This window comes from Actinia tenebrosa, unplaced genomic scaffold (assembly GCF_029948245.1).
Source record: "Actinia tenebrosa isolate PJP-AT-01 unplaced genomic scaffold, QUT_ActTen_1.0 PGA_scaffold3__52_contigs__length_22856419, whole genome shotgun sequence".
Lineage (NCBI taxonomy): Eukaryota > Metazoa > Cnidaria > Anthozoa > Actiniaria > Actiniidae > Actinia > Actinia tenebrosa.
This window is the reverse complement of record NW_028292580.1, coordinates 13,446,257-13,458,699: the sequence shown is the minus strand read 5'-3', so window position 1 is coordinate 13,458,699 and position 12,443 is coordinate 13,446,257. Positions and strand designations below refer to the sequence as shown.

At 39.1% G+C, this 12,443-nt stretch overlaps 1 protein-coding gene and 1 long non-coding RNA gene across 2 annotated transcripts in view; both read right to left on the bottom strand.

Annotated features, from left to right (window-relative positions):
- The window catches only part of LOC148908698 (uncharacterized), a 55,158-nt gene that overhangs the window by 23,191 nt on the left and 19,524 nt on the right, over positions 1-12,443 (bottom strand). The window lies entirely within an intron of this gene.
- On the bottom strand, positions 1,512-7,129 carry LOC148908699 (uncharacterized). Its single transcript, XM_089035230.1, has 5 exons — positions 7,009-7,129; positions 6,728-6,846; positions 5,323-6,447; positions 4,093-5,092; positions 1,512-3,629 (listed from the first exon to the last, which is right to left on the bottom strand). Exons 1-5 carry the CDS (start codon positions 7,127-7,129, stop codon positions 2,692-2,694), a joined length of 3,303 nt encoding a protein of 1,100 aa, XP_088891356.1. The 3' UTR covers positions 1,512-2,691.

The window sequence follows — 12,443 nt, the reverse complement described above, 5'->3', positions numbered from 1 at the left end:
GAACCAATCGGGACAACAACATTAAAAAGATGATAGATTTCAGCAGACATTGAAGCATTTATTCTTCGAGGGACTTGCATCTGTTTTCGCTGACTTTTATGGCATGGGTAGCTGCAAACACGGCTTTTACGACCTTGCCAATCAGTGGTCAGATTTTTTCGATGTTTTGGGCAGATCGTCATTACTTCAGTTTGAGCGGTGCTGAGATCGAACAATCCTGCACGATTTAAGATGAGATCTCTCTCCGAAAGGCCTGTTTTTCCCCGTCCACGTTTACTTGTTACTTGGAGACTAGCTAGATGTCAAGTCATATCCTAAGTACATGCTGATAAAGGGACAAGGGCAGATCCTAATCCAGTGGTACTACAAGAAGAATCTTGAGATGCGAAAGAGCAGCTCACTTGTGCAGCCATTACTGACTCCAGGTATTGAATATTTCACAATCAAGTCGAAACGAGTTGAAGTTTCTAAGTTACGCAAGATTAATAAAATACACTTGTATAAACACTGTCAAACATCTCGCCTTATATGGAAAAAATTGGCATTCCATTTACAAACACTTTATATTTTGGCATTAAATTACAATCTACTGTTTATCAAAAGCTTAAACTTTTTCGAAGTAATAATTATTTCAGTGTATTTATTCATTATATTTAAAACGACGTTGAGAAAACGAATCGAACATAATGTTTGTGCAATAATTTGTGCCTTTTTGCTTCTTTTATTGTAGTATTTAAGTCTTAGTCATGCGTTCCCAGAGAGAAAACTGTTTTTTTAAATATGTCTTATAAAATGCAAATAAAGTAGTCTTGCCGTAAAATTTATGTAAATTAGCTTTATATAAACAGTCTTTTAATACTCACGGAGTCGTATTACTTGGGATTTCTTCGTTAGATAACTTTAATTTGGATAAAATAAGGTTATTCTAGTTGAAATTGTTTTTGAAAACAAATTTTAAGCTTTGTATTGTCGAAGACGGGAGTCAGTAACGTAGCCTTGTGTCAACCGGAAGTAAACACTTACGCAACTTGCAATTACGCAAATTCAGAAGGCGATTTTTGCCAACTTTGAAAGCTGCTCGCGTTCGTTTAATTTTAGATCCCAATTTTAACTTTACGATTTCTGAAAGCTCTGACTTAGAGCTTTGGAAAAATGTTATTCACTTAAAAAATAACTGCCGCACTTTTGAGAAAATATGTTTGAAAGTTGACGAATTTTTAGATCGTGAATTGAACAGGCTTTGTATGCAAAGTTCAAGTCCGGGTCAAAATTTAAAACCTCATCGTATTTGACTCAAAACCTCAAGACTTCTCGATCATATGATCAATTTCCCAAACAAAATATTAAAACTTGCAGAGATAAAGAAGAATTGACTTTTGAGAGGTTGAAGTTTGGCCTTAGATTTTGGCATCGCAAAGGCCGATCACAATCAAAAACCGAGGGGGGTGGTCTATCTCGGGGAAAAAAAAGCTCAACGAAACTTTAACTACCATGGTTCGTCATCCAATCGGATAGTCTTTTATTGCTGAACATTTGGTGCAAATCGGTTTACCCCGATCTTTTGCCTCTGCCCGGTTTTCTCTGACAATCACTCTTAAGAGCGGCCGTCTGTAACTGCCGCCTTAGGTGTGTAAAATGATAAAAATCAAAATCCCTCAAACTCTGTCAAAATATAGGTCTTAGGGAACTATTTCAAGAAAAAAAGGTCTAAGTTTCATTGGATTTATATTTTTTGCAAACGGCGACAAATTTGATTTCATGGCTCGGAGGGAGAGTTTACCGTGGTTTGACCATAGTAGTTTGAAATTTCGCCTGAAGCTATAAAACTTAATGGAACTAAATAATTATAAACTACTCAATAACTTGAGATACTGGTGCACATTTCAAGGGGTTGATATTTAATTTCCGTAGAATACTTAATATTTTACAGATTTTTCAATATTTTGCTTTTTGGAGCGATTTTTCATTAACATAAAAAGGCCCAAGTTTTATGGCAAATATCGCCACTGATATGTGGCCTACGGTGACCAAATTGTTATCCAGCTGTAGTCCAATGTCTCCTCTTTAAATACATGTAATAATATTTTGGGGCCACTCAATACTTTGTTTTTTGGAGCGCGAAACAAATGTGCACCAAAACGGCGAATACATTACATGAAATTACTGTCACGTGGTCAGTCAATACACAAATAAAGTAAGAAAAAGATATTTTTGCCCGTGAAAGTGCTTCACATCAAGTTATTATTTATGACAGAGACAAAAAGAAACACATTCACTTACATCTATCCAGTTATCAGTAGCTTTTCTCGTATTTACCAGGGATTTTACATCGTGACTCGAAGCCATCACAAATAACACACGAGTGAAATACTCTTCCACCTTCGTTTCATCGTCCACGACCAGAAACTCTCTAAATGATCTGAATATCACATGCCGAGGTTTACAAGAGTAAAACAAAGGTCATTAGAGGAGATTATTTCTTTAGACAAATCGTCCAGGTCAAGATGATCCGGATTAATGATTCTGTATGTCAACAAGATTGGCGCTTACGTGACACACAGGAACCCCACTTGTTATTGCATGTTACATCAATATGCAAAATCAGCAACCAACATTTTAAAACAGTTTTTCTCATTTGACCAAATAAGTTAATTTGGAATATGATTTAGAAGAAAGATACCATGCAGCCCATTAATTTGAACAGCTGCACGATTTAACCATATCGTTAATCAAAGCTATATAAGGAGCTTTCAGATGGGCAGTTATTGCCGAAACATCTAGATGAAAATGCTCACAGATATCACGGAGGAGGGAGACGCTGAATTTCTTCAAGTTATTTTTAGAACTCAAGGTGCAGAGGTCGTACGAGTCATACACTATTGGGTGTATCAGTTGGCACTCATTTAAGATGGTAGATCGTGCATTAGAGTAAGCCACCTGGTCTTCCGCTGCAACTCTATCTTGAGGTTGGTTCACTTGCCCCTTCTTTTGCTTTGAAGCCCTGCGAGAGAAGTATGACTGTATCTGCTGGAAGGTCAGGAATTCACTCAGGGTAAATCGCCTATTGCCGTCTGGATCTTTAGCATAGCGCATGTCTTTACTCACGGTCGCGGGATCAAGCTTATGCCCTGTCTCCTTACCAATGTCAAACTTCTCATTGAGATATGATATCTGTTTTTCGTTAAATCGCTTGTTGGATTTAGTGGTTCTAAGTGCCCATCCCTCGGGTAGCATGTCTTCATTGTTGAACAGTGGAGTATCGGAGCTTTTCAAAACAGGCTGTTCACCAACACCTTGCAACACTTTCTCTGTATACATCACTTTGGCCTTGTCCATGAGACCTTGTCTTTCTGGCCGCAGCTCACATACTCCATATTCCATATGGTTTACAAGAGATGAATGTCGATGATAATTCTTTATGCACCCCTCATGGGGACAGGTGAACAACTTTTCTTTTTCCTCGTCAATGTCGTCATCCTCATTATCATCGCCTTCGTCATCGGCGTTGACGTTGACGTTAACCGCCTTAGTGGCGTTTTGGCTTCTGGATGGAGTGATGTCCACGAAATCACCAACAGAAAACTCACAATTGAAAGTTTTAAACGTTGTGAGGCACAAGCTGCCAGACACTGAAAATATATTGTATTGAAAATTATATGTGACTATCATCATCATCACCACCACCACCTGACCACCAGCACGACCAACAACAACAACAACAACACAAGCAACACCTATCATCGCCATCTTCGCTACCAGGACCATCATAATCATCATGTCATCACCACACTGCCATCATCATTGTCAAAACCACTATCACCACCACCACCACCACCACCACCAACAACAACAACATAAGCAACGCGAATGGCATCACCATCATTACCATCTTCGCTACCAGGACCATCATTAGCATCATGTGACCATCATCATCATCATTATCATCACCACTACCATCATCAAAGGCATAACCATCATTATTATCACCATCACCATCATCATTATTATCACCATCACCATCATCATCGCCATCGCCATCGTCATCGCTATCCACTACCAACATCATCATTATTTTTAGCGAAATATGTTTACCATTTAGTTTAGCCCAAGGTATGAGCTTTCCGTTGCCTATGTCGTATGCTTTCCACGCGGTCATTTCTTTGTTTTCGATGGCAAAATTATTCAGCGTGCTGATGCCAATTATGTTTATTGGTTCCAAAGGCTTGATTCCTCCTGCGTCTACCAGTGCCACTCGCACACCACGTACGCCCCCGTTAGATAAGATGGCTTCTCTTAATTGAGCTGCATTCACTACATCGTGACCTTCGTTTATGTACTGGCGAACATGACATTTGATTTTGGCAGCCTTGCGATCGCATGCCCCCTTACCACCCTGGGGATCACTGAAATCAACCCGGTCAACACTTATTCCTGTAGTTTCCTCCATAAGGCAACAAGCTGCCAACATGGGGCAACTGTGATAGCAGCCGGCGTTGTCTTGGCGATATGCAGCGGAGGTGATATCTGGGTGTTCTTTTTTTAGCTCTGTGGGGGTGTGCTGCATGATTGGTATGACCACGTCAGTATCTTGGCAACAGTTCTCTACAATATGAATGAATACTTGTTGTTGTAGTTTACCGTTTGCCAACCGCCTTATAACAACACTAATGTGCCAAGATATGCCTCTTTTTCCAAACCAGTCCATCTGTGTTTCTCTGTATTTTTGCGGCAAAAACTTCATTGCCCAGTCTTGAGTAATCAAAACTGAGTTTTCGTCTAGTTTGGCTAGAAGATCTGTGCGGGGCTTATCTTGTTGAACGGAACGCAGCTGGTGCTGTTTCCATGCTTCTATTGCGGCTACTGACTGCTGACAAGTAAATATCATATCGTCACGTTCTTCCTCTGGACGTTTTTCAGCTGTACTTTTTACACTTGACTCAATCGAAGCAAGGGTAGATTTTAGTTGTTCGCACGACGAACAGGAGTGATTGTGGAAGTGGTTGCACTTGGAACGGAAGAAAGGTTGCTTCTTGTCACTCAAGGCGTAGACACAGCAGTGGTCAGGGACGTTTGAGGCATCAGAAATGTGCACCTGTAAGATTTAATAACAATGAGGTCAGTTTTGGACAAAATTAGAAGAGGTATTGGGTAAGCATGGTTTTAAGCATGCTTTTAGAACCTTGTAGCCTTCCCCTCCCCTAATTTTCCATCTTCGCGTGTCTTGCAGTGGAATTTCGATAAGGACTATCGGTATTGCTTAAATAACAAAGACTGTGCGGTCTCACAACACCCAAGTACTATATAATGAAAAAATATAATTACCTTGTAGTCAGTTTTAATGTACTGTTTCATAGCTTTTAACGCTGTCTCGCAAGAACTGACCCACTGTTGATCGCAACCATAGTTTGCAAGCTTTGCGAGTAATCCAGCCAAATCATCAAATGCCTTGGCTCCCTCAGCTGAAATATAGTCCAAACCCTGCAAAGACTTTCGTACAGTTGCAGTGCAAACTGATAAAATTCGTAAGATGGTCGACGGGCTCAAAGGTTTGGTTCCATCTTCTTTGCAAAACTGTGTGTACTGCGTGGCGATTCTTTGCGGAATCATCGATCGAATTACATTTGGACATTCAATGACTTGCCCATTTGCTAAGTGGAGGTATCGTTGGCCGAACGGGAGATCTTGAATAACATGAGGACTAGTTATAAAGGAAAGGAAGTGATCCAGCTGATTCTCATCAACTTTCATTCTGGGACTCCTTTGCACTGGTACTGGTGCCCCACGCCCATACTTAAGAATATGCAATCTGGCTATCTTGAAGCGATACTCTGTTATACCAGGGATAAATCTCTGGATCTGAGAAAAAGGAACCAGATCTGCAATTATTCCCAAGACCTGTCTACGGGTGTTCCAACTAGTCGCATTCTCGTAGGTCTCAGCTAAGGCCTCAAGATATTTTCTGTCGGCTGAATGCGAAATCCCAAGAACCTTTTCGACACTTCGTGACGTCTGAATAGCGTCCCAAATACTTCCAGCATCACCGGGTGTTATCACTTCCAAAGCGGACACGATTAAAGTTGTAGCCTTATCAACACGATTATTTTTACTGCGCGTGGTCAAATCTTCCCACCGCTTTTTGGGTTGACCGATTGGTGCTGTCCCGCCGCAGACATGGAGGAATTCATTGAGTTTTTTTAATTTCTGACTATTGATGGTTGTAGCTGTCAATCCATTGCTGCTAGATGTTTCATCTGACAGAATTACACTAGTGTCTTCTGCAGCAACTTTCTTGAGCTGATTGTTGGTGCTTGTAGCTGTTGCAGATTCACTGGTGCTGCTTGTTCCGTCTGGCAGGATATCGACATTGTCTTCTACAATAGATATCTTACTTAGCAAATCGCCTAGGTTGTCGACGTCGTCTTCGCCTCCATGAATGTTCTGAGTGTTCTGCAAGGAAACACCATAACTCAACAAACGCAGACCAATTGATATACAACTAGTAAGACCGTAAAGAGAAGAGATGAAACTCCCGGGGTTGTACCCATAGATTTTCTCTTTGTAAAAGGGAAATATAGACAGATGCCTGTTTCAAATCTTTCCGGCGAATGGTATTGCATGGCTCCCTTTCAATCGTGAAGCATATGCAAGATATTCGAAAATGATAATATAACTATATACTAACCGACATCGGTCATTATAAATAATGAAACAAATAATACTGACGTACTTGAGTAATCTCGGTATCCTCAGAAGTAGTTCCTTGCGCAATTTGAGCTACATCCGTCAGGGTTTGAGGGCTTGATTCCAGCTCCTCTTTTAACTGAGCACGACAACGCTTGCATATGGCTGAAAGGTTTATAATATTTGTGTGTTAATCAAAAGAAATACCCACTATGCAAAAAAACTGCTCTCGCAAGCAGATCTGAATGAAATATCTTCTAAACAAGAAATTCATTGTACATTAAGTTAAAAGATTCCCATCACAGATTCAATCATACTTTCGCAAACCAACAGGAATAAGGCACTTTGTAATCCTGTACAGTTCTTCAGACTGGATGGATGTAATTCCACGGTCTCCTTTGTATTGTCTGGGTTTATGTTTGCACCAATCAACAGGTACTGAGCACATCTTTTTGCATGTGCGCCACCTTATACCATGCAAGTCCCGGTGACGCGGACAAACAGTAATCTTAAGTTGGATGGGAGAGCTTTCGAATAAACCTTGAAACGAATTGATTGCAAAATCAGCGCGCCTCAAGTGTAAGTTTTGATACTCAAGATTGTGCGTGATAGGTAAACTTGGCAGCCTTGAAAGGGTTGGGAGCTAAACGATGCAGAAAAAATGATGTATCGGCCGAAATAAACATACGAAATTAATTTCTAACTTTGTTCAGAATCGGAGGGGGAGGGGTAGGGGAGGGGGAAGGATTCTCTTCCTTTAATCCGTCTCAAAAGTATGTTATATATGGTATTATGAAAAGGCAAAATCGTAACACATCTTAATTATTCCTAGCAATGCCTAAAAGAGTTTCCACGTACAACTAGATGATAGCAGTCAATCAAGAGAAAATGAACTCATATTCTCTTGAGTCAATCCGTAGCATAGTTCGATTCTTGTGAACTGATCTCTCGCGTCAGCATTTCTTACCTGCTCTTGATAAAAGTAGCTGCGCCTCGGTCTTTAGGCTTGCATCTCTAACATTCAATAAATTGAGGTGACCTTTAATTTGTCGCTGACAATTTTCGATTGGCAAACAGGAAAGGTCCTCAGGATAGTCCCTACTTGCACCGCACTGTCCATCGACAAACCTCGAGTACCCACAAGTAGCCATTTACATACCCATAGAGTCGCCGAGTGTCGACTTCAAGAACTCAAAGACATAGATTTTTTTTTCGAAGAACCTCTTCGACAGAATCTACTAATATATCGACCATTGAAACTTAGAGCTGTAAAATTCTAGATCGCTGATTTGTTAACTAGACATCTGCATTTCGATGTAATTTGACCTCTGGGAGACCTACCGCAAGGCTGTCCCCAGTTGCGAAAGTGGTAAATTACTCGATTGCTAAGTTTTCCTCATTTTGACTTAACAACTTTGAAGGATTATTTAGAAATATAGTAGCATAGCAAAAAAAAAAAAAAAAAAAAAAAAAAAAAAAGAACACCCTTTGAATGTACAAACAGAAGACTGTAAAATATCAGAAAAACAATATGTAACATCAAGTGGGGTTCCTGTGTGTCACGTAAGCGCCAATCTTGTTGACATACAGAATCATTAATCCGGATCATCTTGACCTGGACGATTTGTCTAAAGAAATAATCTCCTCTAATGACCTTTGTTTTACTCTTGTAAACCTCGGCATGTGATATTCAGATCATTTAGAGAGTTTCTGGTCGTGGACGATGAAACGAAGGTGGAAGAGTATTTCACTCGTGTGTTATTTGTGATGGCTTCGAGTCACGATGTAAAATCCCTGGTAAATACGAGAAAAGCTACTGATAACTGGATAGATGTAAGTGAATGTGTTTCTTTTTGTCTCTGTCATAAATAATAACTTGATGTGAAGCACTTTCACGGGCAAAAATATCTTTTTCTTACTTTATTTGTGTATTGACTGACCACGTGACAGTAATTTCATGTAATGTATTCGCCGTTTTGGTGCACATTTGTTTCGCGCTCCAAAAAACAAAGTATTGAGTGGCCCCAAAATATTATTACATGTATTTAAAGAGGAGACATTGGACTACAGCTGGATAACAATTTGGTCACCGTAGGCCACATATCAGTGGCGATATTTGCCATAAAACTTGGGCCTTTTTATGTTAATGAAAAATCGCTCCAAAAAGCAAAATATTGAAAAATCTGTAAAATATTAAGTATTCTACGGAAATTAAATATCAACCCCTTGAAATGTGCACCAGTATCTCAAGTTATTGAGTAGTTTATAATTATTTAGTTCCATTAAGTTTTATAGCTTCAGGCGAAATTTCAAACTACTATGGTCAAACCACGGTAAACTCTCCCTCCGAGCCATGAAATCAAATTTGTCGCCGTTTGCAAAAAATATAAATCCAATGAAACTTAGACCTTTTTTTCTTGAAATAGTTCCCTAAGACCTATATTTTGACAGAGTTTGAGGGATTTTGATTTTTATCATTTTACACACCTAAGGCGGCAGTTACAGACGGCCGCTCTTAATAACTAGACTATGCTTTATATCTCTCATACAAGCGTAGGAACTGGTGGTGATAAACATGATTACGAAGTACGTCGTCCTAAAAGTTAAAAATGAGTGAAAAGAAACAAGTTTTAGCCTCTTAGTGTCTTATGCATATTTATTATCGTTCAAATTTTCTTTCGTCTTCCTAGTTATCTAGGAAAATATGAAAATGAGCACAACACAGCATAACTTCAATAGAGGCTTTGCACCATCACGTGATGGCAGGAGGCATGACAGGAGCCATGACAGGAGGCACAACAATAGCTTTTTCCCCTGGGAAACTGAATCCTATCTAATGTAAATCAGATTAGACCAGATTCAATTTATCCTGTCTCCCGTGATGGCTGCCATATGGTGCAAAACCTCAATAGCAATGTCATACACATTCGGACATGACTACTAGTCTCGTTTTCATGTTTACCAACCCCCGTCTCCCTCCTGTCTATCAGTGATATGAATGAGATGATATACTTTCTCCCAGTGATATAAATAAGATGATGTACTTGCTAATTTAACGTGTATGAAATTGAAAGTAAGTACGGATCAATGATTTCCAAGACTAGTGTAGAAATTGTTCCGAGTAGTAAAAGACGGCAGTTTTTAGTCTAAAACTAATCATATTACAATATTTTGCTTGATAAACCACTCCGAATTACGAAATAAGGTTTTCCAAAATCCAGGGATTTAACTATGGGGGTGGGGTGAGAATTTTTTGCTTTTCATTTGAATACATGTACAGTGCAGTACATTCTCTAATGTTGACTTAGTCGACTAAGAGTCGGGGTGAACTGTTGATGGATCACACTGTTCAACTCAGTTTTTTGACGTAAATGTAAATGGAACGAGGCACAGTTTGCTGTCATCCAGTCGCTTGGGTCATAATACCATAGCAACGCCGGCTAAACAACCATAGCAACGCTCTGCAACCAAAGCAACACTGCTTCATAATATAATCTTAGATAAGGAATTTCTCGTCTTGGCGACTGTAGAGTCCTTCGTTCCGGAATGAAGCGATATCTCCTCAGCCAATCCTCTTTAATTCCATTTATATTTCTAATTATTTCCCCCCTGTTGCCTGTGGATCGATACCATGGAAACGTCACAGAAGTTACCATAGCAATTCGATAACCTTCATAGAATTAAGCTTGAAACTTGGAGTTTTAAATTACGGCTTTACTGAGGTCCCGTTGCTTGATAAACACTTCTTTGTGATTTCTTTATGTTTTTTTTCTTGTCTGCCAGACGATCTCGTAGCAATTATCTAACGTTCATTCCAAACATCTGAGTGACGCATTTACAATAATTCAATTTAATATTTTAAAAACAGTTGTATAAACATATTGAACAAATGGTCGATTAACTGATTCATTAATTCTGTAACTTGTGTCGAGTTTCTAAGAATTAAAAGCTTCATATATATTTTTTGAATATATAACACCACAAAAAACTAGTGCTGTTTTTGTCATTGAAAACCTCGGGAAACAACAGGCCATTTTCTCTATTATCAATTGACCGACAACTATGTCAAGAAAAACCACAGTATTCCTTTCTATTGTCTAGGGAATGATAACAGCAGAGTACATCCTTTTCTATGACTCTGAACTTATTATTATACTAGATTTATTATCAACGACAGAGGATTTCAATATCCGCTGAAACACAAAAGAGAGAGCAATGGGTGTGTCGCTAGGTTCATAAACAAGTCAAATTAATGTCTATTTCGGGATACGCCCTTACACGCAAGCCAAACACATTGGCAATGTTAGGCATTTTATACAAGTGGTATTTTTAGGCGACAGAGCATATCTTTTTGAATAAGTGAAATTCAGAGACAACTGTTATTTCTCTAGAAGGAATGGTTCTGGGAAGTTGCTGCCAACTCAACTGCAGCGGTTGAGATCACAAGAAGAAAGTGACACACGGAGAACTGATTACAAGGATAAGGCCTGCGACACGATACTGGATTCGTTTCGAAATAGAAAAAAATGGAAAACTCTAAATGGGAAGTACGATGAAAAGTGAACTGTTATTCCCTCTGGAAACGAGTTTGAGGCAAATGCAGATGTTTGTTTTCTGGTCGCTGTGTTTTAAATAAAGGTTCAAACGCTACCCGCGGTCCTCGGTCTTGAATTCTAATGCAAAACCGAGCCCGTGCGTTTGAACTGGTTTCAAATATCAACTAAGCCCTAAATTCCATTGTTTCGATGCAAAACACGAAATACTAAATTATATTGAATTCAGAGAAGTAGATTACTGTTGCTTTGTTCTTTTGGAAATAGAGTGCTTACAATATATCCGTGTAATTAAAAACCTATCCCGGGTTTATAATTCAGCCCCGTTCTCCCCTGTTGATATCAATTCCGCCCCCGGCTTTAAGAATCTGGGTTTTCCGAAGAATTTAAGAATCTACATCAAACAATGGATTTAGGGTGTGGTTGATTTTTAATTCGTTGTCACTACAGTTCGTATCAGAACAAAGGGTTACTGTGCATAGATTTCGTTAGAGTGGAAAACGCCGTACGGCAAATTTTTAGTCGTACTGTGGCAGTACCGTATATAAGCTTGGTGATTGACGCGCAAGGAAACAAAGGAAAACCATTTCAACGAACCCCATGCCTACCGCACTCTGTCCTTTCTGTAATTGAACCGTGCAATGTTATTGTGATGTCCGGCGTGACACAAGAAATGTGTTTGGATAGCACACATATACAAAATTCACTTTCCTATAGTCGTTTGACATCGTCAATTAGTTAATTAAGCCTATTATCGTTGTAAATCTGAATAGCCGTTCTGTTTTGAATGCAATTCCGAAATATTCCAACTACGTGAAAAATGCGCCCGGAATTCAGTGAGGTGTTCGATGTTTAAAAAGGGTCACATTGTTTGCGACAATGTGAAAAGATAGTAGAATATCATGTCTTGATCGATGAGCAAATACTGAACTCGTCAACACGTTATAGACTGAACAAAAACTGCAATACCATTAAGGTTGAAAGTCCAAAGCAAAGTACCTCTTGTATTAAAAGGTAAGAAAGTTAGCGTTATTACCACCGTCTGGTGTAATGCAAAACCGAAATAACCCTAGTACCGCAGGAGTTAAAAACAAACATTTATCAATTAAGTTAAAGCTGTAAGTGAATTTCTATTCTGCTTTCTTTTCTAGTATGCTATTTCTTTGAATGATTTAAGGCTAAAAAAGACTTTTCCTTCATCATTTCTGT